General features: G+C 38.7%; 2 protein-coding genes across 2 annotated transcripts; both read left to right on the top strand.

The window, feature by feature from the left end:
- The first annotated feature begins 4,356 nt into the window (after window positions 1-4,356).
- On the top strand, window positions 4,357-6,706 carry LOC146683285 (progranulin-like). The gene is made up of 5 exons (XM_085445921.1): window positions 4,357-4,459; window positions 4,620-4,766; window positions 4,847-5,149; window positions 5,283-5,456; window positions 6,140-6,706. Exons 2-4 carry the CDS (start codon window positions 4,620-4,622, stop codon window positions 5,448-5,450), a joined length of 618 nt encoding a protein of 205 aa, XP_085302047.1. The 5' UTR covers window positions 4,357-4,459; the 3' UTR covers window positions 5,451-5,456; window positions 6,140-6,706.
- Window positions 6,707-11,255: 4,549 nt separating this feature from the next.
- LOC146683284 (progranulin-like) lies at window positions 11,256-12,993 on the top strand. The gene is made up of 5 exons (XM_085445920.1): window positions 11,256-11,300; window positions 11,435-11,584; window positions 11,673-11,975; window positions 12,138-12,304; window positions 12,643-12,993. The coding sequence occupies exons 2-5, from the start codon at window positions 11,435-11,437 to the stop codon at window positions 12,674-12,676; spliced, it is 654 nt and encodes a 217-aa protein (XP_085302046.1). The 5' UTR covers window positions 11,256-11,300; the 3' UTR covers window positions 12,677-12,993.
- Window positions 12,994-26,070: the final 13,077 nt, after the last annotated feature.

Here is a 26,070-nt window from a genome sequence, read left to right as displayed (position 1 = left end):
CGTGTCCCAGGAGCTTTAGCGTAATGTGGAAACTATGGATACATGGGTTCTGTGCCGCGGTGTTAGCCAGAACATTCCTGTTGGCCAGTACAATACATTTAATTTTGGCAATGTTCAAAGCCAGTTTAGTACATTTTTGACCTTGTGACCTGACTGCTGGTTGCTGTTGCAGCTGATTATAGAAATTCCATTATTGTGAAATGGTTTTCAGAGACATGTGCTCTTTGTTCTCCCTGTGGTCACATTTCAACTTTTTCCTGATGCCAAGAACAAAAAGAGAAGCAGTGAGAAAAAGAAGAAATTCACTGTGAAATGTTCCTTATAATTTCCCATTTCAAGTTACAGTTCACAAAGCAGTTTTCTTGGATAAAGCGATCTTGTATATTAATTGAAAGTCAAATCAATTGCTAAAATGCAGAATATTTTATCATTTTCTTTGCAAGGCACCATCTCTTGCTAGTGCCACAAAAGTTGGGCACCAGCAATTACCAGTACATATCTTTTTGTCCTTTTTATACATTATTAGTGTCATGAATCGCTGTGTGGCAGGCAAGCAGGAGTGGTGGACCCAAAATGCAGAACTCAGACACGGAAGTGAAACTTAAGGCGCAGCTTTATTGCTGGGAAAAACCTCGTACAAACTAAACTCACCAAAAGAAAACCAAAAGTCAGAACAGAGGAACCAAGGACTGAAACACTGGAAAGAAACACTAAACTGGAGCAGGAGACCAAACACTAGGAACATAGAAGCAGAACACACAGCTAGTTGAGGGTACGACGCGACACTGACACAGAGAAACACAGGGCTTAAATACACAGACGGCAGTAATCAAGGGATGAGAGACAGGAGGGGAACACACCTGGGAGAAATCACAGCTGACGAGACAGGGGAAACGTAAACTGAGCACACTCACATATGACACAAACCTTCACAATAAAACAGGAAACTCAGACACATGGAACCAGACAAGACATTGAACTAAACAGACAGATTCACAAACAGATGGGGTGACACCATAGACAGAGACAGACTCAAAGGCAGACCAAATATAACACACAGAACTCAAACAATAATAATCATCATCATCATAAACTAGAAAATAATAACTAAAAGCGCTGGGTCACCGACCCAGGACCATGACAATTAGTCACCAAGTTGGAGTTCTGAACACAGGACTGAAGTCCACAATTTAGCGATCTTGTACATTATTTGAAAGTCAAATTAATTGCTAAAATGCAGAATATCTAGCCCTTCCGAGGGATAGATTTTTTTAATATCATTTATATTAATAAATAACCAATTTGAATGATTATTTCAGTTTGTTTTTATGTGTAAACTTTGATTGTTGTGGATGTGTGCTGTGGTTTTCAGTCTATATAAACATCTAGTGATAGTTGTAAACACAAGCGTTTGTAAACCTGTAAGCATAGAACAAAAGGAAAAAAAACAATACTCACAAGACCTGTAGTTTTCTGCTCTTTTCTCTGCAGTAACAAAATTAAGCAATAAACCATCTGCTGCCTATCAACTAACGGCTCTTCACCTACATTTCGTCATTTAGTAATATGTGAGCTGGATGAGCACCAATTTTGATGTAACTAAAAAAAATTTGTCGTAGTGCCTCATAATTCTAGTAACGCCTTTATATACAATAATATTTTGCTGAAAGTAGAGATACATTTATTTTTAATTTTATGACTTTTTTTCCCCAAGTGTGGAGCCGAAACAATGGGAACTGCTAATGTCGCAACAAAACACACACCAGTGTGACATTATTTCCCACACTGCTCATTTCACTCTGGGCGGCTCCAGTGAGGTATTTTTATATTTAAATGAAAACATTATGGAGAGTCGGCGATAAACATTTTGCATCTTTAGCATGAGTTTGGACCTTTAATGCGTAGTCTTGGGTGCTTCAATCTGTTCTCAAAATGTTCTCATGTGGTAGTCCATTCAATAATTGGCTGCACCTATTTTCATTGGAGGGTACTATCCTTAGCTATCTTTTGGAGCAACAACAGGCTACCAATACATATCGTTCTCTTTTTTCAACACAGTAGATTAATGGTCACCATGGACTGAAGTTCACACTTTTTTAGTTTTGTTTTTTCCTCCCCAGTGTCCTGCACTCACCACCATGCTAGCCCTCTACAAGTTAGCCACTGTGCTAATTACCTAAGGTCTTCCATTGATATACATGAGGCTGTTGGGCTGTGCGATGACTTTGTCATGAACTGCTATCAAAACACTTGGTATAGTTAAGGCATACTTGAAACTCATCCCTTGCTGTAATTGTTGTAGATATGTGATTTGATTTGAGATTTTCTGTAATCAAGACCAGTGTTGCAAGTTTAGCTAGCAATGGCAAGAAGTGGAGAAGAAGTCAGCTCCCGCAGATGGTTATCTTCAGGGTTCTAAGCATGTTCAAGACAGCAGCATTCACATAGCCACGTTGTGCAAGAAGATACAATAATTGTGACAAAGGTGGTGTGTCTTCTTGTTGTTGTCGTACCATCTATTGTTTAACATAACAGATGTCAAACCGACTTGAACATAAATGGAGGGAAAATAACAAAGACAATCCTGTTGGTGCATCCACCACTGGTGCTTATTGCACACAATGGCACAAAATAGGCAGAAATGTATAATTTATATGTTATTTAAAGTACTACATTCAGCCCTTAAAGCAGGCCAAAATGATCCAAAACAACACTTTTTGGACCAGATGTTTGCAAGTTGCTTCTAGCTAGCACTACAGAAGAGAAGCGAGCATAATGGGAGCAGTGCTTTATAAAATCCAGCATTTCTGACAGGTCAACAAATATTTGCAAACACACAAACTGTTTGTGTGCACTTTCTCACAAAAGTGTGTCTGCTTGCTAAAGGTACGGGTTACACATTTGAGGGAGGGAAAAAAAGTTAATAACTTCAGAGATAGAGAACGATGTGAGAAAGACAGGACAGGAGGGGAAGAACAGGTTATGTACGAACGTAAGGACTGCTCAGCAACTGTGATAAATAGTACTCAGTAGCAGTGTTGGTCAAGTTACTTGAAAAAAGTAATCAGTAACTAATTACTGATTACTCCCCCAAAAAAGTAATCCCGTTACTTTACTGATTACTTATTTTCAAGAGTAATTAATTACTTAGTTACTTAGTTACTTAGTTACTTTTTAAAAACACGATTTACAACCTGAAGAGGTGATAAAGTGATAGATCTTTCAGCCCAATTCTACTTTTTCTACATAATCCATCATACAAAATGTAATCAAATGGAAAAGTCTCTTTTTTTTAACTTGTTTTATCAGTTTTAATCTTTTAACTTTATGCATCAAGCAAAACATTTAATTATATGCAACATTCTCTGAATTGAATAAATTAGTTTAACATTTAAACCTATTTTCTACACATTCCAGCACATAAAATAAAATATTTTTTGTGTTTTCACTCACTCTTTCAAACAGATGCAAGTAAAACACAGCAGAAAATAAATAAAGTCAAAGACTCAGCGGTCCTTTTGCTCTATTTTCACCTGTAAAGCAGGAGCAGGGTAGGCGGAGGGTTACCCTGGTGCAGGTGTGCTGCGGTCAGTTGAAGAATCCGCGCGAGTGTCTCTGTGAGTTTCCCATCACGTCATAGCTACTCGGTGCTTGCTCGGAAGTTTAGGGGTTTTTTTCGCTGTAAAAAGAAGTTTTCTTCCCACGCACGATGGACGCTAATGTTTTTGTCACTTTTTATGGAATCAAACTCAAAGTAAGGTCAGTACTTCCACACTTTAAACGCTGCACGCTCATACTCTCTCCCGCACTCGATATATTATCCATTGTTGATCTGCACACAGCTGCTGTCACCAACGTCGCACTTGCTTACGTCACTGTCATGAGACATTCTCGCAAAAAAAATCACGGTTTTAGTAACGCAGTAACGCAGCGTTCCTACGGGAAAGTAACGGTAATCTAATTACTGATTTTGCAATAGTAATCCCTTACTTTACTCGTTACTTGAAAAAAGTAATCAGATTACAGTAACGCGTTACAAGTAACGCGTTACTGCCCATCTCTGCTCAGTAGTTCAATCTCTGCTCCTACATATTGAAGAATGTCTGTACTTTTGCCAGCTCTGTTGTACTTTGATCGATAGGTGAGGCTTACAGACCCACTCCTTCTTTATTGTGCATATACAATCATGTCATATGAGGACGTGTGGTGACTGTATATTAAGCTGAGTAATTACAGCAGTTAAGTAGTGGATTTGAACTTCTGCAGTTCCAGAAATTTTCAAAACCTGTCTGTCTTAATATGAGAGTCACGAGATAGAGGGGTGTTACGTGAAGTTAATCTTTCATTCTTACTCAGTGGGAGTGTCTGACCTGTACTATATAGAGCTGTGTGTGATACAGCAGAGGGGAAAGTGTGAAAGGCATCACAGAAAGCTGCTGAATTTCTTCACTGCCTAAAGGTAAGTGATTAAAAGAAGTGAACTTATTTGTAAAGTGTTTTATGGTTTAGTTGTTGCTACTAAAATTGGACTTCAGTGTGTCACATTAAAGTTACAAAGTCTGACCTTTTTAGTTCAGAAAGAAAAAAATCTGCAAAGTCATGTTGATTCTGTCTTCCAGATGTTGAGGATCAGTCTGTGTTTGTCATTCGGTGTGTTTCTGTGGGGATTTGCTTCATGCTCTATGTGTCCTGATGGGAGTACTTGTTCAGACACTGCCACCTGCTGCAAGACTAATATCGGATATGCCTGCTGCCCATATCCAAATGTAAGTCAGAAACTTTCTGCCAGTGCAGTAACTTGATTGTTGGTTGTTAAAAAGCTCTGCTCGTCTTACTTACTTTGCAGGCCATGTGCTGTAGCGACCTGCTCCACTGCTGCCCGTCAGGATATCGCTGTAACCTGGTTACCATGAATTGTGAGAAATTAGACCAGCCGTGGCTGACCATACCCATGGTGAAGAAGGAAGCTGCAGAGAAACCAGCCCCCCCTGAACTGCCTGGAACTCCACTCCAGGAGCTTAAAGAGAGCCACGTCCCAGATCAAATAAAGACTTCAGTGGTCTACTGTGACAGTTACACCTACTGTCCTGATGGCACTACTTGCTGCAGACACCCACAAGGAGGCTGGACCTGTTGTCCCTACTCTCCTGTGAGTCAGCCTAAACACTCTTGTGCAATAAGACACATGATTTTAATAAAATTCCCTTTATCTTCCACTGACATGAAGCAAGTTTGCAGCTATGATAATTATTCTTTTGAGAGACTAAAAGTGTTTCTTGCAGGGCAAATGTTGTCTGGATGGCTACCACTGCTGTCCAATTGGATTTGACTGTGACCGAACCTACCAGCACTGTGTGAGGGAAAAACTCACATATCCTTTCCTCCGCAAGCCAGCACTACCTTCAGGACCTGCGTCCTTCATCCCAACTTCAGAGGACAAAGAAAACTAGAAGAAGGTAGGAAACACCACATTCTAACCACCTTCACATGTGGAGAACATCCTGGGATAATTTCACTGCATGGTTCACTGTTCAGATCAATTTTAAAGGCTACAGACCTTTTTTTGTTTACTGGTGTTTTATCAAGTCATGTGATACCAATGCATACCTGAGCACCAACCAGGATTTAAGCTAAATGTCGTGATAGTCGTGGGCTTGGTCAGTGATGTTGACATACTGTCACATGATGAACCCTGTGGTGATGATATCACAGAGAGTTATTACTGACTCATTGGCTTTCTTCAGCTCTGAGTATTTTTTCTTCATAGTTTTGCAGCCTTGAAAGATTTTAATAAATCCGAAGTACACTGGCTTCAAACATGCAAAGAGCATGTAGCAGCTAAATAACCACAAATCTCCCACAGAGAAATTAATATTTTGCGTTGATTCCAGTTCAGTGTCAGCAGTAGAGCTTATTTCTGCTGCCCCTTAGTGATCAAATGAGGCAGAGAGTTACAAGCTGGCTCGATCGTAGAGCAGCAAATATTGCTTTTTGCAGCCCGCCAGGTTTAAGTTTCTCCTTCTCTAAACATCCCACACTGTGATCTGAAGGGGCAACTTAAATAGATGCTGTTTTAGAGTACACAAAACATTCTGACCAAAATATTTTGTTCTAACTGAACAATTTGTAATCATTTCAGGGACACAGGAAGCAGATTTTCAGCTGCTGTGACTATAGATGTACCTGCAACCCCTCTTGCGTTATGGTAACACATGCTGAGATGGCTTTAAAGTCCACTGTGATAGATTTTTTTGGTTATTTTTGTTAAAAATTGCCCTAAAATTCTTTTTGCCATGCTGAAGAATAGTACACAGGTGTAAAAAATTGTGAAAATTAAATCTTATACTTTCAAATGAACATTTAATTTCTTTTTGTTTTAATTTGTCAGAAGGTTCAATAAATCCTCCACTTTCAGAAAATTTTAATTTTCTGGCAATTATTTCATGGATGAAGCTTTACAGGCTTAAGCTAATGTTACTGCATATTTTATAATGGAGAGTCACCAATTATTGCTTGAGTAATGGAAATGTGGTTTTTTATCTATTCCATTGTCTTATATTGCCCCTGTGACTGAGTGTCAGTGAGTATAGACCAGCATGTTGAATTTAAGGTAGTAAGGTGAAAGGCTTCTGATTTGTTTTATGGTTTCTTCCTTCCTTTGTGTACTTTTCACACTTAACCAATAAAAATAACATCTTCTTCCAAACTGGGTCATGGAGTCATTCATTTATCTTCTTTTCACATCGCAGTCTGAGTGCCCATGAACACCACAGCCTGCTCTACACCAGTCCAACATAATGAATTACAACTTTATCGCAATACTTCATTAAGATAAGACTTTGAAGTTGATGAACAAACTGAAAAAACAAACAAAACAAACCCTTGTTGGTCTTGCCAGCCTAAAAAGCTTCCAAACTGCAGATCCATTACTGCTAACTTATTCCATGTTTTGGTCACTCTTTTGGAAACGGGCTGTTTGCTGCTGACACCTAGTGTTGAAAACACAGAACAACATCACAGCAAATGGAATAAATCTGTCCCCCATTTGCAACATAGATATTTGAGTTGGAGCAAATATTTATCTTAGATTCCTCACGTGGTCAGAAACTACGAGTGGAGCCTGGTGTTGCTAGACAGGTTATCCACATGAACATGCATATCATGAGGAGGGTTTGGAATAAACCCCAGAATACTCAACAACGGCACCATTGAGAGGCTGTATCACAACCTGGTATAGCACTTGTAATGCTCTGGACCACAAAGCTGTGTGGAGGATGGCCAGATATGCACATTGTATCACCAAGTCTGAACTGCCAGCCATCCAGGACCTCTACAGACAGCACTGTAGGAGGACAGCCCAGAGGATCCTCTTTAATCCAGCCACACACTCTTCAAGCTCCTGTAGTCAGGTAGGAGTGTACATGAGCATCCACACCTGCACCAGCAGATTCAGGGATAGCTTTTACACAAAAGCCATCAGGCTACTGAACTGCTGAAATATCAGAATGTTTACAGACAGGTTGTTTACAGCTTGCTTCTGCTGACCCTTAGTGGCCATTTTGAAGGATGGATGGATGGAAGGATGGATAGATGGGTAAGACCCGCCCTCTTCTCATTTCTCAAATTGCACATTCTCAGTTCCTCTCCTTGACTCCTCTCCTCCCTCCCACCGGAGAGTGATCAGGAGACGAGAAGGTGTTTAACTAAATGAGTCATCCTTGCTTTGTCGCTTCATTTTAAATTGTTTCATTAAATCACTTAAATATGTTGTTTGACAGAAGTGCATTGTTAATTCTTTACACTTTATCATTAGGTGTAACACTGTTTATGCCATGTTTTACATTTAAGGCCACGTTCAGTTAAATTCACAGCACGGAGCGAAGTGATGGAGATTATAGGCTACCTTTTTTCAGTCACATAGAAACACCGAAAGGCATGTTAAATAACTGAAGGGTCCCTCTAGCTGTGTGCAGTGGATAGCTTGGCTTTGTCTGACACTAGTGTACATTTTTAAAAGAAATATTTAAAAACTATTCATATATTTATGCATTTATATTGTATTTTCTGTGACGATGAGTGGTTATTGAATTTGTAATCCCCTATATTATAATCATTAAGACAAATAAAAGTTCAGCTAAAACATAAACATTTAAATTAGCATTTCTAGAGAGCTTTTCTACGCACTTTCAAAGTGCTTCACCTCTCCATGCCTCAGCCATCCATTCACACACACAAGTACACAATACAAGTGATTTTTTTTTCTATGTCTAAGCACTTTTTACACCGAAGTTTCACACACAGACTGATGGATGTGCGAGAGACAACTTGGATGTCAGAATCTTGCCCAAGGACACAGACAGTAAAACTAAACTGAAACAAGCAAGAACACACTGGAACCTCACTCAGAATCAACTGGAAACAAGACAAAAAAAAAATCCAAATGAAATAAATTATTGTGTGTGAACTTACCTTACTTACGGACGTGCTGCTTCACTTTGTGTATTCATATCTTCCTGTTTATTTTTGATGGATGGAACCAGGTACAGAGGGGGAAGAAAACTAGGGATTTGTTTGCTTCAGTTATGTATGCATTATTGTAAAATGTAATGGCTACACTTTAATAGTGTGTTTTGTTGGTGGTAAAAAGCAGCATCAATAAATGGATGAGTATAATATTCAGTCTTACCCATCATATAAAAAATTCCTTTAGAGACTATTTGTTTGGAACGATTGAGAGTATTTAAACAGAAGAACTCAGTTGTTCAGGAGGAGAAGACCAGGTCAGTGTAGCTTGGTGCACTCAATATTAATTTTGGTTGTTTTAAATTCAGTTATATTTATTTGCCCAACCTTAACATTTGAGCCTTTGATTTGTGGAGGTTTTTGCAAAAATAATTTTAGTCACATTGTTTGTTAAAAAAACATCACCTGCTACATAGGACAGCATCGGTTTTCTGATGCATATTAGAGCTCTACCACATGTCTAGCAGAAAATGCATCACCCACAATTCGTTTCTGGAAGTTCCCTCTTCCCCATACATTTATACCCACATCGAGAAGTAAATCCTTTATTAAAGCATATCAGTGTTGTAAAATTGATATATTTTCCTATATAAAAACAGAAGTTTTGGAGTATTGTTACACCTCTAGTTTGCACACCTAAACAGGTAAGCAGATTAGTGGGGTGAGAAAATACCCAGTGAAATAAAAGCTTTCCAAAAACTCTTACAATTAACAACACATAATTTAAAAAAAGAAGAAAGAAAAACACACACAATCATAGTAAGAGCGAGAGAGAGAGAGGAGTTGATAGGGAAGTATTCTTTTTGGACAATACATTCAACTCACTCCACCACAGCTTGTTGTTTAGTAAGAAAAAACAAAGAAACCTGTTGGTGTTGCAAGCTTAAAATAGCTCTGAATTCCTCCTTTGGTGCTACCTTCCTGCATGCTTGGCAGTTATGGAATTAAATTCGAGTACAGCTCAGTTAGAAGCAACCTAAAGTGGTGACAGTGAAGCTCATACATACGTGGACAAAAGTACTGAGCCTGCACCTACATACATCTACTCATGGAAGTTTATCATTATCATTATTTTGATGGTTGTTACAGTTATTTGACATTTAGACTTTGTTGTGTGAAGTGGTTTCCAGTGACTGTGTGGGCAAAACCCGTGTTTCAGGTTTAGCTAGCAGTAGGAAGAATCCTGCAGGATTCTTCCTACTGCTTGTGATGAAACTTGTGATGAAATGTGCATCAGGTCATACAACTATATGTTACAGTAAAACAAAAAAGTAGAAATGAGCCAGTTGAGATCATTATTTTTAAACTGTAAAACCTACTGCTGATACAGCACACTGGAGTGATCACAGTGAATGTTGGGTCGTGTTGTTAGTGTTTTAATGTAATTTAATGGAAATTCCATTTCTGTTTCACAGTGCGCTGATGGCTTTGGCCCTGTCACATGTGATCAGTGGTTTATGCTTATTATAAAGCACAACAAATACAGCAGGTGAACCTCACTAACATTTCAGTGTTCATCAGTGAACAACTGAAACCGCTACAAATCACACAACTCCTGCAGGAATAGGACGAACACATTTTTTAGCATTGTGGAAAAGGCATGCAATGAGGATGTGTTCAAATATACTTTTGTTAACAATGCAAACATTTTATATCAATTAGATCCATTCAAACAGCATCATTTTTTCTCAGTAGAGAGTTTAGCAATAAAAGGCAAACCATCTCTTGGAGCATATTGAGATCTTTAGTGTTTAGTCGCTGTTTTTCTGCAGATTAAAACAAATGAGATCTGTCACTGAAGGGATGTAGAGGTGGAAAAAGTAGGTGAGGTTTGCAAACACATTTGCAAGGAGTGGTGGCATAGAGTGAGTTGTAGGGTACAAAGAGGTCATCAGTTTGTTGTAGGGCTAACACAGACAGACAGGCAACCATCTGCACTCACATTTACCCCTCAGGACAATTTAGAATCACCAGTTAATAAACCCCCACTATATTCATATCGTTGGACTGTGGGAGGAAGCCAGAATGCCAGGAGAGAAACCATAAAGAACACACAAACATCCAGATGGTGGATTCAAACCCAAAACCCTCTTGCTGTGAGGAAACAACTCTAACCACCACGCCACCATGCTGCCCCATATTTCCTCTTCAGTAAACATAAATGTTTTTGTCAAAGTGTTCATCTGGGTACTGTTTTATATATTCCCATTTATACATGGGTTTATTTTTACTTAAAAATGTATTCTGCTTTCTGTTATTAACGGTTTAGTCCAATAACGGGGAAATGTGCTTCATCACATTACTAAAATCCAGTTAAAGGCTTCCCTTTTTAACACACTTCCCCAGTGAAAATTCTTCCCTACAATCATCATAACAGGCTTAACTGCTCATTATGCAGAATGGCCTTATTGTTATTGTCCCTCTTGTTCTTATCTATTATGTTTTTGGATTTTAGTGCATTTTAGTGAAATAAAGTATGATTAAAAGAAGTGCATGGTAAGCCATAATGAAAAATGCATTTGTTCCTAACTATACTGCTTGTGCACATGTAGTTAATAGTTTGTTTATTAAGCCAAGCAGAACAGTAGTTGTGGATTTGACCTTCTGCAGTTCTGAAAACCTGTCTGCCTTAATACGAGCATCACGTGACAGAGGGATGTTACAGTTTACGTCAGTGGGAGTGTCTAACCTGCATTATAAAATGTGTAACCTGCATGCTTGATTCAGCAGAGGGGAACGTGTGACAAGAAGCTGCTGAAGCTCTTCACTTGCTGAAGGTAAGTGACTGAAAAAAGGTAAAGTTTCTTTAAAGTCTTGAACTGAAACTTGACATTACCGCAGCCGGCAACAGAAAAATCTGAAGTTTAAGTAACCAAAGAATAAAAAGTCATGGTGACACTCTTCCTTGCAGATGTTGGGGATCACTCTGTGGCTGTCAGTTGGTATGTTTGTGTGGGGATTTGCTTCATGCTCCATCACATGTCCTGATGAGAGTCTTTGTCCAGATGACTGTACCTGCTGCAAGACTGCCCATGGATATAGCTGCTGTCTATATCCAAATGTAAGTCAGGTGTATTCACACACCAGGGTAGTACCTTAATTTGTGGTAGTTGGAAGTCTTGTAGAAATTTGTTTTATTTGCTCTGCAGGCCATGTGCTGCGCCGACCTGCTGCACTGCTGCCCTTCGGGATATCGCTGTAACCTGGTTACCATGACTTGTGAGAAATTAGACCAGCCGTGGCTGATCATACCCATGGTGAAGAAGGAGGCTGCAGAGAAACCAGCCCCCCCTGAACTGTCTGGAACTCCACTCCAGGAGCTTAAAGAGAGCCACGTCCCAGATCAAATAAAGAGTTCAATGGTCTACTGTGACAGTTACACCTACTGTCCCGATGGCACTACCTGCTGCAGACACCCAAAAGGAGGCTGGTTCTGTTGTCCCTACTCTCCCGTGAGTCAGCCTAAATACTCTTGTGCAATACAACACATGAATGTAATGAAATTCCTTTTATCTTCCACTAACATGAAATCAGCTTTCATCTGAACGTCTGCAGCTTTTAATTAAAAAGTGCTCCATTATTATTGTTCGAGAGACTAAAAGTGTTTCTTGTAGGGGAAATGTTGTCTCGATGGATACCACTGCTGTCCATTGGGACTGGACTGTGATCACACCTACATGTACTGTGTGAGAGACAAACTCGCATATTCCTTCCTCTATAAGCCAGCGCTGCCATCAGCACCTGCTTCTCCCATCCCACAGACAAAGGAAAGCAGTAGGAGGTAGGAAGTGCCACACTCTAACCTTCGTTTTGAAGAATATTCTAGGATAACGTCTCTGCACAACTCACCGTTCAGATATTTTAAACTTTCCACAGATGAATGAATATTTCACTTAGGTTCTTCGTGTGGAAAGAAACTCAAAGAAGCAACAAGTAACTCAGTAGTTCATATCATTGTCAGCAGTACAGCAGTACAAAAGGTGACTTTATGGATAGGTAGGCAAGAGTCAGGTTTTACCACCCATAAGGGTCAACAAAACAGTGATCAGTATCACCATGTGTGAACAAAAATGTAAAAAAGAAAAAGTGTTTAATATTTATTTCCTTTTGGTCTAACAGGGGTAAAAACAATTTCAGGGCCGATGCCGCGTAGATGAACGATCTCTGTGAGCATGAATGTAGCCACGGCCCTCCTCCTTCTCATGCAGAAAACTCGAGCCTACCCTTGGGACATCCTAGGATCACAGAAACATGCCTAAAATGTCCTGTGGCTATTTTTTTTTAAATAGTTTTTTCTTTTATAAGAGTTTCCTTTTACTATTATTATGGTCAGAAATCTGTTGAAATGCATTTTGCATCAAATTTGATATATAAACAGATCAATCTTGGAAAAAGACAGTTGCTGGACAAATGATCTGACATGTGCACAAGATTGTCTGTTTGTCTTTAGACTAGAAAATAAAATATAAGACTGAATGATTTTTAATTGTAATTGTCTTTATTGTGTCTTTGTCTGTTTGAATGTTTTCTATTTTGCCTCACCAATAAAGACCTGTTGTGACCTTTGTAAGTTGGGGGACAGAGCAGATTTTCTGTGTTTACCTGTATATGTGGCATAAATGTCGGACCCGACCACATAGTTCGTTCTTTTAACACTTTATTTCGGTTGCTATTTCCTCTTCTCTCTGCTGCAGCTTTTCAGCTGCCAGCCACACACACAACAACAACACCTCAGGTCCTGGCATACTCTTTTATGCAGGGGAGGCGTGATGAGCTGATGGAGTGTCAGCCTCCCCTGCTGCTGAGCCACAGTATAATTATGGGGAAACGCAGAAGCTGATGGACCAAAAAAAGTGCCTTCAACAAAAAGGAATTACAGTGCTTAATAAATTTAAGTTGTAAGAACAAGACAACACAAATATTTTAAAAAATCTGTAAAAGTAATTTTACTTTTTTTAATGGCTGAATTCACATTTGTATTCACAAAATTTGAAGCTGATGGACCTTTAAATGTTCAACCGCAAACAAACTTTTTAATTATTCATTTATTCAGGTTCAAAAATTCAACCTGCTGAGTAATTGCATATGAGAGCATGAGGGTGGGAATGGCTGTTTGTATCTGTGTGTGCCTGTTTGTTTGTGTCTATATGTCAGGTTGGGTATCAGACGCCACCTCTCTAGGGACATCTCAGGCCCTCCATGGTATGGAGGCCTATCTCCCTCCACCACTCCCCCTGCCAGTGGCAGACGCCCTCAGACATCAGTGCATTGGTGGTTCTTTGTGTCCGGGGATGGGCGTCCAGGTACCCGCTGGCTCACTCCTGGTGGCTGCTTGTTGGGGTCTGGAGCCTTGATCTCCTCCATACCTGCTTCATGCCCAGGAGGACGGGGCCGTGGCTCCCCACCCTCTAGCAGATCATTACATAAAGGAACCTTTTAAATACAAGCGCGCTCACGCTCACAGGTGTACACACGGGTGCTCACACACACAAACTACACCCTTTTTGGCTGCTACCTCAAAGCACACTGTGCGCTGTCGATCTCTTGTGCTGCACAATAATGTTTAATATTTAGTATTTACTGTTATATTCACATAGATCATGGCGGTGATGTTGTTTATTATATTGCTCTCTTTTTCTTTGCTTGTTTTCTCTTTTTTCTTTCTCAACAGGTGATCCAGGTGATTGATATATGTATTTTTTGTCTGTTTGTTTTGTGGGTTTTTGTTTTTTGCCCTTTATCAACATTCCTCTTCCCCGCTCTTTTTCTTTCCCTCTTTCTTTCTCCTGTTTCTTTCCCCAGTCAAGTCTGTCCCATGTTCAGCAAATGAAAATAAAATAAACAAAGGTGAATCAAATAGACCAATACGGCAAGGCTGGGATGGTCCATTTGGTAAAGTAAATCCGTTGGGCATCTTTCTTTGCCTTTAGACAACAATTCTGATGGCGAAAGAGCCAAACGGGACAGGCAAAAAAAATAAAATAAAATAAAAAGGCTCAAAAATTGAAGTAAATGACTGTAATTTTGAAAAAGAAAAAATAATAATAATGTGCTTTCATTTTTTTTTCATTAGTTTGTTTTTTTTCTCTATCACTGAAAACCACAGTAAATAGAATTTTAGCAGTAAAAATGCCAATTTGATTAAAGAGCTTACCCTTATAGGTGGATTAACCATTACAGAAACCTAAAAAAAATCCCTTCTCTTCCGCTTGCGATTTTAATAATTATAAGTACTGTTCATTCAGGGCAGATGTGGCATAAACCTTAAATTATTTAGTGGTCTAACAAATTTGTTACCAAACGTATATCTGGCAGTACTGAAAGACGGAGTATAAGAGCTTGATAAAACAAAGAATAATAAAGTATGTGCGTACAATTTTAAATAGTTCAAATAAAGTACAACAAAATAACACAATAGAAGCAGTTGTGTCTCCTCATCAGGCTTGACGCACGTTAGGATGAAACTGTTACACTGACACTATGTAACCTTTGGGAGCAGCAGCACCGCTTGTCCCGCAGTTTCCATCGGAGTCGGAAGAAGAAACAGAGGCAGCGGATTCGCCCTGTGGGGTGAAGGTGAGTCAAGTGGAAGAACGGAAGTTGTCTTCAGACGGCTCCAGGCTCCTGCTTCTGAAGTGCTTGGTGAAAAAATACAAGTTACAAGAAGCAGGCGACCCATCCAAACGAAGAAAACGAGCATAACCGCTGGACAGAGATGGGCAGTAACGCGTAATCTGATTACTTTTTTCAAGTAACGAGTAAAGTAAGGGATTACTATTGCAAAAACGGTAATTAGATTACCGTTACTTTCCCGTAGGAACGCTGCGTTACTGCGTTACTAAAACCGTGATTTTTTTGCGAGAATGTCTCACGACAGTGACGTAAGCGAGTGCGCCGTTAGTGACAACAGCTGTGTGCAGATCAACAATGGATCACATATCGATTGTGGGAGAGAGTATGAGGTGCAGCGTTTAAAGTGTGGAAGTACTGACCTTACTTTGAGTTTGATTCCATAAAAAGTGCCAAAAACATTAGTGTCCGTTGTGCGTGGGAAGAAAACTTCTTCTTTTTACAGCGAAAAAAACCCCTAAACTTCCAAGTAAGCACCGAGTGCGCAACGACGTAATGAGAAATTCACAGAGAAACTCGTGGATTCTTCCACTGACCGCTGCGGCACACCTGCACCAGGGTAAACCTCCGCCTACCGCAGTCCTGCTTTACAGGTGAAAATAGAGCAAAAGGACCGCTGAGTCTTTGACTTTATTTATTTTCTGCTGTGTTTTACTTGCATCTGTTTGAAAGAGTGAGTGTAAACACAAAAAATATTTTATTTCATGTGCTGGAATGTGTAGAAAATAGCTTTAAATGTTAAACTAATTTATTCAAGTCAGAGAATGTTGCATATAATTAAATTTTTGCTTGATGCATAAAGTTAAAAGATTAAAACTGATAAAACAAGTTAAAAAAAACAGACTTTTCCATTTGATTACATTTTGTATGATGGATTATGTAGAAAAAGTAGAATTGGGCTGAAAGATCTATCGCTTTATCACCTCTTCAGGTTGTAAATCGTGTTTTTAAAAAGTAACTAAGTAACTAAGTAATTAATTACTTTTGAAAATAAGTAATCAGTAAAGTAATGGGATTACTTTTTTGGGGAAGTAATCAGTAATTAGTTACTGATTACTTTTTTCAAGTAACTTGACCAACACTGCCGCTGGACAATATCATCAAATCCAACTTAGCCGGGGCTTCAGATTGGTTCATTGAACTAGCAGATGATAAATGCACCAGAAAATAAACACTTAAAGGGAATGTGCACCAGTCCAGCTGTTTGTTTGTTTGTTTTACTGCTCCATGTATCTGACACCAGTGTTAAACTAAGCAGCTGTATTTATCCTCACTGCGAGGAGGCTTTACTTTCCTCACTTTCAAAGCACATCACCAACTGTGAGAATATCAGTTTACCGGATTGGTAAAATAATATGTAACACGATCAAGATGTATTTAATGGGGGGGATGCACAAATTTTTGTATTTGCACTGTTTCGGCTCAGTGTGACAGTGTTTTTTGGTGTCAGCTCAGATTGCAAGGACATCTCTTGTGCGCAGCCCTCTTCAGGGCACCCCACAGATTTTCTGTAGGATTTAGGTCTGGGCATACATCTTTGTGTTGGTTTGTTTTATTGAATTTGATTTTAATATCACAAAAAAAATTTTATATCCAATATATGATTTTGGGTTTGTTTGTTGTTGTTTATTAGTTTAGTTTTTTTGTTTTTTTTTACCCTTCCTCAACTCTCAGTTTCACTGTTTCACTAAGAGTTAAGGTTATGGTTGACAGAAACTATATAGAGAACACATTGGAGTAGAAAAAAGGCTTTCACGTGACTGGTGTATGATTTTAACATACCGGTCAAGCTGCTGATTCTCATTTGTAGCTTTCTGTGCTTTTCCTACAATGGCAGCTCAGAAAATAATGTCACAATGTAGCCATTCTTAATGTACCAGCAAAATATTTTATGAAACTATTTGTTTAGTACAATAATGAGTGTGTGTTTTGCCCTTATGTAAAAAGACATTGTTTGTGTTAGTAGTGCCTTTAAATGTGATGCAGACCAGTACATCGCTGGGTAATCATGTCTCAGACTCCAAAGTCCAGAGCAAAAAAATGTAAAAGCTTTGCTTTTTTTTTTAAATTATATGTAATTTTTCATTGAATGTGGCGCTATTGTATTTGGTTGTGTAAGATTTCACATTTATATGTCACTGAGGTTTAGGCAATACTTTGCTGCTATACCAGAATAATACCCCTATCTCCAGATTATATTCCCTTGTTGTACTGGTCACCTAAATTATTCTCCTCAGTGAAACAAATTCAAGTAAAACTCAACACATGCAACAAATCTCTGACCAGAAATGATTATGAACTGCCCGCAAGCAGATCATCCAGCACTTGCTGTGTTAATGTTTGTCCGGTTACACCTTCCATCAACATTTGACTACTGTTGCAGTGTCTTTTTTAGTAACTAAATCCTCAAATTCACATTTATTTTCCAGACTTGTTGTGTGTCTTCTCCTCATGTGACCTCATTTATCACTGCTGACATCACACCAATCTGTCTGTCACTCTCCCCTCACTCATGAACAAGGGGAAAGTATGTCTGGGTCTTATTGTGTTGTGCTTTTAATGTTTTAAACTGGACTTTAAATAGCTTTGAAAAGGTGAAGGCTTTTAATTCAGCTGTTAAACCTTTGAGTGACAGACACACATCAGACGCAGTGCTCACAACTGCAGATCAAAGACGAGGAAAAAGGTAGCAATCAAATGAGAGAACAAAGTCTAGAGCCAAGCCGCCCCCAGGACTCTGTCGTCATTGACTATGTGAACAGTTTTATTTGAAATATGAGTGAAAGCAGCAAGGGATTCTCTCTTTTTGCACCTTCAGCTCAGGCAATGGAATCTCTTCCCAAATGCATGGTGTGTGATATATCGGCACTGACTTGGGAAACTCTGCACTCTACTGGAATCAGTGCAGGTTCCAAAGATGGAAGATGCAGCAAGACTGAGAAGTCAAAGGACACAAAAACACTTTGCTCAAGTTCAGATGCGCTCAGATCAAAGACAAAGCTGTGTGTGAAAAGATTGTTACCTCCTGTGAAGCCAGATATCGACCAATCAAAGCTCCAGTTTCCTATTCCTGTGTGGGAAGATTTTCCATTACATGTACAGACTGAAAGCCCATGTGCAAACACATACTGTATAAGGGATAAAAACCATGTTTGTGGAATCTGTGGGAGACATTTACCGTCTGCAGAGTTTAGTTCAACACCTGCAAAGCCAGACCAAGAGTAACAAATGCAGTACTTGCGGCAAACAGTTTTCCAGTAATTCCCATCTAGAACGGCGCGGGAGGTTTTACAGACCAAAGGGTCTCAATCCCATGTGATCACCGTGAATGTTATAGCTGGATGGAATTCTGTTAATGCACGAAAACCTGTCGTGTCTTGGTATATGGATCACTATAGGGACATTTACTGACTGGAAAACATCCAGTTTGATAGAAACAATATGTGCATATTTATTGGTTTGTTTGTTTTATGTGTTCAAAATAAAAGCTGTCATCAACATCATTGCATGCATTGTTTATTGTAAATATCTGGTAGCGGTAGTTTGTTTTACAAGTTGTAATCGACTCATAGCCGAGATATGCTTGTGTTATGCCCAGCAACCAGACGCTGATTGCCTCGGTGAGTGCCAGTAAACTTTTTGCACGTTTGCAGAGATGAAGCAGTGGACACATTTATATGTTTTAAAAGATTGTGCAGAATTGTAATGATATGTACAGTTGTATTCAGAAGTTTACATGGACTTATCAAGGACATAAAGGTAATGGTCGTTTTGTATTTTTAATTTATTTGAACCGTAAAGCATACATATTTAGTGACTTTAAAAGATCAAGAATTTAATGCATGAGTTTGAATTTATTTTGGATTTTCTCTAATCCACACAGAGTTAAAAGTATACATACAGGCTCAGATATATGTATACATATTGTTCATCCAACTTGATGAGCTCTATTCACTTCTTAGTGATCATGATTGACTACAACTGGTAGCTTCTCTTTGCCAGCATAATAAGGGTTTGCTTGACAGCACTCGGTGGATTGACCAAACAGAAAAGTCCAGTGAACTTGGTGAATACCTAAGAAGGAAAATTGTAGAAACTTTTGGAGAAATTTCTAAGAAACTGTTTAGATCATCAGTTATTATTCAGATGTTCTCCCAAGGTCTGTGAGAAGATCCAAACTCTCACCCTCAGATGAGAAGAATTTGGTTAGGACTTTCAGGAATAACCCAGGAACCACCAAGGCTCAAGCCTGCAAGAAACTGGAAACTGCTGAAACAGCATGACTGTCCACAATAAAGTGAGTTTTATATTGCCAGGGACGGAGAGGGTGCTGACCAAGAAAGACGCCCCTGCTTCAAAATCAACACCTTCAAGATGTACTGAAATTTGCAGCTGCCCACATAGCCAAGCCAAATGCCTTCTGGGAGAAGGTTTTATGCTCAGATGACACAGAATTTGAGATGCCTCAATGATAAGTGGTATGTTTGGAGGACTAAAGGTGGGGCTTTAAAACTAAGAACACTGTGCCAGCTGGTGGTAGCATCATGCCTCACATGCATCATGTCAGTAAAAAAAAAAGTGGTTGGAATAGTAAAGAAGAAGAAGGGATACCTCAAACTTCTTCAACGTCACCTCAAATTAACAACAAGACGACTGAAACTTGGATACAATTGGCTGTTCTAACAGGACAGTGATCTGAAACACATCGCATATTTGGATGGATAAAGCAGGCTAACATTAAGCTTCTGGAATGGATTCAACCATATTGAAAATTTATGGACTATGCTTGAAATTCGGGTCTGTGCAAGGAAAGAAACCAATCTTAATGAATTCTACTAAATTTGCAAATAAGAGTGGTCCAAACAGAATTATGCCGAGAGGTTTTTTGATGACTACTAAAAGCAATGTCCCCTTGAAGAACCAAATATTTGTGGGGGTGTATGTACATATTTGAGCCTGTGTGACAAAATCCAAAACTAAATTCAAACTTGTGCACTCAATTCTTATTTCTGAAAGTAATTAAAGATGATTTTAAGACTTTAAAATTTTGAAATAAAGCAGTTAGGCCAGAAATTCACTGGCACTATCTAAGACAACTTCCGTTCTTCCACTTGACTCACCTTCACCCCACTGAGGTGAGTCATTCCAAAATATTCCACTTCCTCACCTTCAAGAAAACAAATGCAACACATACAATGATGTGATTACCCTTAAACTAAAGCTGGTGTTCCGTTCTCAAATTCATTTTATAATAATAATAATAAGCTTCTGTTACCAATTAAATTTAAAAATGGTGTTGTGTTTCTGTTAATTATATATTGACCTAACTATATGTTTTTATAATACTGAACGCTGAAAATTAAATAAAAAAATATTTTACTTCATATGTTTGTCTATAGTTGCTTCATGCCTTCACACTATGTGGCACAATGATTGTTTTTACTCTGTACAAACAGGAAAAAATGTGATTTTGAATTTATCTCAGCGTAGTTAATACAAAACTACTTTATTTTCAATCAGTATACAATTCATATTGACATATGGCGAGGGCGCTGGAGTCTGCGTTTTGTGTTTATGGGAAACAAGATGATGATTTCCCTGATAAGTGGGATACATAACAGTGAAAATATGGGGAAGTTGATGCTGTGTATTCCCAGTGAGTGCGTCCGTGACAGGAAGAGGGAGAAGCCGCCGCGGAGCGTCTTTTCCCTTTCAGTCTACCCCGGGTAATTTACAGTAACTCCCGTGCGAGTTGCTGCCTCCTTTGGTCTTAACTCAAGGAATATGGCTGTGTTGAAGATACAAGACCAGGTAATGCTCACCTATGAATTCAGTTAGTTGGGGTGTAGTCAGCTCGATACTTTTGAGGAAAACTGATTAACGCCAGTTTGCTCGAGTTTTTACAGTATGGAGATAAGGAGCGGCGTGTCACGTCGACTGCTTATTTTTCCTTAAACTTGTGTAACATAAAACTATTAGGTTTGTCGATAGTGACTTAAGCCTGCCGTGCAAATGTTATTTTTGAAATAAAAGTCTAAATGCTAGGCTAATGTTGCATCATTCTTATCATTAAGTCAACTAACATGTTAGCTAACTAGCTATAGCCGTAAACAGAAAAAAAGAAAAAAAGAGCAAGAAGTATGCTAACGTGTGGCCATCTGTTGCCTTACATTAACTTTGTCCAGTTAAAGTAGTTTCATGCCAAAGGCTCGGTGCTTTTGACTGTTTGTGTGTGTGTTGCTGGTGGTGATGGACCGATGAACACAGCTGGATAGCTACGAGGTTATCTGGGTGGCTAGCTAACTCCTGCGCCCTGTTAAATGTGAATAAGCAACCGCAATCCTTAACGCGCGGTACACCTTGCCAGGTTAATAACGTAAAAGTTAGCCGATATCGTGGATTGGATTGCACCTTCCAAATTAAAAGACTGCAGATCGAATTTGTTGCCCAGTAGGTTTGTCAGCTGTCCGTCTCATCCCCCGAGGGCAGCTTCGGGCAGTCACCTGTTGCTGGAGATAAGAAAGGCTGTCACAGGAAGTAGCAGCTGGTGCTGGCCCTCAAGTCTGCTCAGCTGTGTTCACCGGTCAGACATTATCCTCAGATCAGCTGCTGGAAACGCTCCTGTCTTCAGGGTGGTGATAGCAAGTGGGCGGGTTGATCATTAGCCAAAGGTCGGATTAATGTTTTTGCCACACACTATTTATTTATTTATATTCCACGTTTGGCCCACTGAGAAGCCAGCCACATTAACAGCAGTTTGTATGTTATATAACATTTGAAAGGAAAATTGGTTGGTTGATTGGTTGATAGATAGATGTAATAAATTAGGAAATCAAGTGTGTAAGCTCATATACATGTATGCATTTTACTTAACAGAAATAAAAATAGAATTATATATATGTATATTTAAAAAGAAAATAGTATTGTGGAGCAATCTATTTAAAAGACAGAATATTTTTTGGCATGGAATTTGTTGATTTGTCAACATACATAAAGAACAGGTTAACTTAGACTCAGACTTTTACACCGTGAGTCAAAGTACTGTGTTTCTGTTCGAGTGCTGGTGCTAAACTTCTTAAATAATACATTTTATAATAAAGATGATGAAACTGCATTAGGCTAAAATTATCGATTTAACTCTTTCATTTTTTAAATTTATGTTTTATGCTCTTAATGACTTATCAGGGGTTCAGTATAGTGACACTGACTGCTTAGAAATTCAGTTATATGTTGAGTCACAATTGGCTTTGATTGAAGCTCTGATGAGTTTGGTCAAGAAAAAGTGGGTCAGGTATTGTGGGGCTCAGTGTCCTGTCCTGGCCTGAACAGTCTTCCAGTCTTACATCAAGCACGCAACGAGCGGAAGAGTGTGTGTGGTCAGATCTCCCTCTCTATTCTCTATTGTTCTCTGTGCTGTTTGCTGACAAGTTGACAAAGGGACAAAAATAGTCACACTTAGAGTGCTCAGAGGGCCAAAGTGGAGACGAGAATGTCATTTTTCTTGGCAACGGCGTATGTTTGTCCTGCAGAGGGCGTCCTGTTGCTTAGAAACCAGGCTGTTTGACCCAGCTAAGAAGTAGGGCTGCTCGATTATGGCAAAAATGATAATCACGATTATTTTCACTGAAATTGAGATCACGATTATTTGACGATATTTATTTAACCCTTTAAGACCTACCATAGAACCAAGTCCACCAGAGCTTATATTATTTTTTTACATGTTGTAGTGCCATTTGTGGGAGCATTTCAAGTTGCTATACACCAATACAACTGTTATAGCCCAAATTTTAATAATATGTCTGCATTAAGTCCATAGTAATTACATTAATTGCAAAAAAGCGCAATAAACTACAAAAAAAATTGAAAATCGTTTTTTTTTTTTTTTACATATATTTCTACTTGGAGAAATTTAAGAGGTTTATCCCTCAAAACTTTAAATACAAAAAAGTTGCAAAAAATAGTTTACAACAACAGGAAATTTATTTTGAGTGTCTTCATAGTTTTATTTTGGAGATACACCAATTTTTATATATACTGCAGGAAAAACAAAAAAAAACAATCCTATGATGCAAATTTGCAAAGAAAACAGCATGTGCATCAAAATAAACTATTTCTAGCAGTGCAATTCGAGTTCTAAGCATCACGGAATCTATTCAGAAAAGTCAAACATGACTTATAAAAACACCAGTATAGGCTTTTAAGGCCTACAAGTAAAAAACTACATTTTCCGCGAAAATGACGTCACTTCCGGTTTCGGGCAGGAAATGCGACAGTTCACGTTGACGTCTTTTTCAATGTGGGAAGTGTTAAGAACAGCTGATCAGATCGGCAAAGTGTTTCTGGAATATTATGTTTTTGTTCCTGCAAGTGCTTTTTATGCAATTTTTGCAAAGCTTTATGTGGAAGCAAACCGTGACTTAGGACAAGCTGATGGCATAAGATGTAAGTACAACTCCTCTGGTTTCATATGCAAAACAAATTATTGCGCTAGCTTACATGGTTCAGGTTCTACAGGGATTTAAAAATAGTTACACAAAACAGAGCATGCTGCTCTGACTGGCTTTAAAGGGTTAATAATAACAATGTATTGAATAATGACTTTAAAAAATAATATAAAATAGTGTGCAAATACTGATAACAGTGCAAATGTTTGCAATATAAGAAATAAATGAAAAATGTAAACATCTATGTTTAGTGAACTTTGCAGTGTTGCTCTGTGGTGCAGCTACTACACCATAGCAAAGTTTACACACTGTGTCTACTTGATCCACATCTGACTCCGCGAACCCATAATGTTTCCACACCACTGAAGTTTTTTTTTTTACCTCTCTTTTCAACCAACGGCAGTCACTCTCCTGTCCAAATAACTTCTGCTTAGCTTTCCGAGATTTCCTCGGGTCCTCTTAATTGTTGTGATGCGTGTTCGAAATGCAGAGAGGTGCGCTCGATTTACCACACGGAGCAGCGCGAGAGTAAAGCACGAGGGAGGGAGGGGCTAATAATCGGCTCAGTCATTTTTAATGATCGTTGAAAGCCCAGATCGTAATCGTGATTAAAATTCGATTAATTGAGCAGCCCTACTAAGAAATGATTGAATCATTTCTTCTTCTCCTTTTTTTTTTTTTTTTTTTTTTAAATATACTATCATTAGTATTTCAAATGTTTCTCCTTCTATGTGTTTACTGGCCTGCGACTTCTCAAAAGAACTGTCTCTATTCAGCAGAATCGTGCAATGCAATAGCCGGTCACCAGAGAGCTTCTGACCATCATGCACCAAGTTGTTTGGATAAGTGCAGTGTGTGCAGAATTTATACAGCTTAATTGCTTTATTGCTTTAGTTTTCAGTTTTATAGTCCTGGAGAGTATGTAGTCTATTCTAGGTTAATCTGGCTAAAAGTAGTGACTTATACAAGAAAAACCATTAGGAGTCACAGTTTGTTTTAGTTTATTTAGTCATAGTTAGTGTAAGTTTGATCAGAATTTGCAGATCTGCGAGTCAGCTGGGGTCCGCTTGAGGCCGCTTGTGTCTGAGTGACATCAACTACACGTGCGCCCAAGGAAGTGGAATTTAGGCATAGTTCATAGAATTATAACGGGAATAACTCCTAGTCTGTTGGGTCTCCAGCTGTCCGTGTCTGTGTCTGAGTATAATCAAAGCGTAAGCTGACCCAGTGGTTAAAACTGACTGTTCTGTGTTCTTGTTCTTTATCGGCGTTCCTGTTTCTCCCGCATTAACAATACATTAAAGATGATCTTGGCTCAAGGTTAGATGGTGTTAAAATAAATCTGCAGAGTTCTTCTTACAGTTCAAATAAAGGATTTTAAAAGAAAAAGGTAGAACTTCACATCACATCAGATTTTCACTAAACAATTAACCAATTATCCATTTAAAACTAAATTAATCAGAACAATATAATTGCCAGTGCTATAGAAAATCTGCCAAAAATATTTTAAAAAGCAATAATTGAATCAGTCAAATTCTTTAACTCTGTTTATTTTTGTTTAGTATTTTTTGGAAAATGAATTAAAGTCAAAGAGATGGTGAGAATCTGTGACCTTACATTTAAAAAAAGCCCAAAGCCAAATCAGAGTTATTTAGATTCATATGAATGTCACTGATACAATATTGATATTTCATTTTTAAATATCACAGTTATTGTCAGCGCAGTCATTGTGACATACCTAGTACACATCATACCAGTTGTGTCGCATTACCAGTAAGTTAGTAATCGTTATCAATATCTTGAGGCCAGTTCAATATCACAGTAATAATAATCCGGTTGTTCAGTGATGACACGACGAATCCTACTTCCGGTAGTAGTCTGCGTTTAATATGGCTTTTGTGTTGTTAACATGTTTAATGTTATGTATTTTCTTCTATTTAATCTCAAAAAGCTCCTAAAACAGTCAGTGATCACTGTTGACCTCCCTCGGCTTTTATTACCGCTAATCATTTATTTAAGCTCAGTTTTTAAAACCTTAGGATGTAACTACAGCCCAGCCCATGCAGCAGTATATGAATGACTAACCTCGTATTGTGGATGGATTATCTCAGTTGTTCTCCTGGCTGAAGTTTGGTCCTTTTACAGCATCCTGCCATGCGATTACATTTGTTCCTGACCACCGTGAACACTCACGTTAACTTTTATCGAGTGGAAAAAAAGTTAGCTTGTTTATATTATGCTAACATAGCTGTGTCGCTAGCGGTCACGTAGCACATCATTATATACCAGCTAGCCAAACTTCAGTAACCCTACAAACGTCACTGCTGTTTAGTTTTCTGTCTTCATTTATGCTGGAAGTGATAACTGAGCTGTAATTTGTTTCCAAAACCCCGCAGTCAGGACATGCTATATTGTATTTAGATAGAAGCTAGCGAGCTAACTCCCTGCTAACTTCTAACTCGTTAAATGTCAT

The sequence above is a fragment of the Copadichromis virginalis genome, linkage group LG22 (genome assembly GCF_057382275.1).
Source record: "Copadichromis virginalis isolate Kocher_CV1m ecotype Utaka linkage group LG22, C_Virginalis_male_GT1.1, whole genome shotgun sequence".
NCBI classification, from domain to species: domain Eukaryota; kingdom Metazoa; phylum Chordata; class Actinopteri; order Cichliformes; family Cichlidae; genus Copadichromis; species Copadichromis virginalis.
The sequence above is the reverse complement of the archived record's forward strand: the minus strand, read 5'-3'. Positions and strand labels throughout refer to the sequence as shown.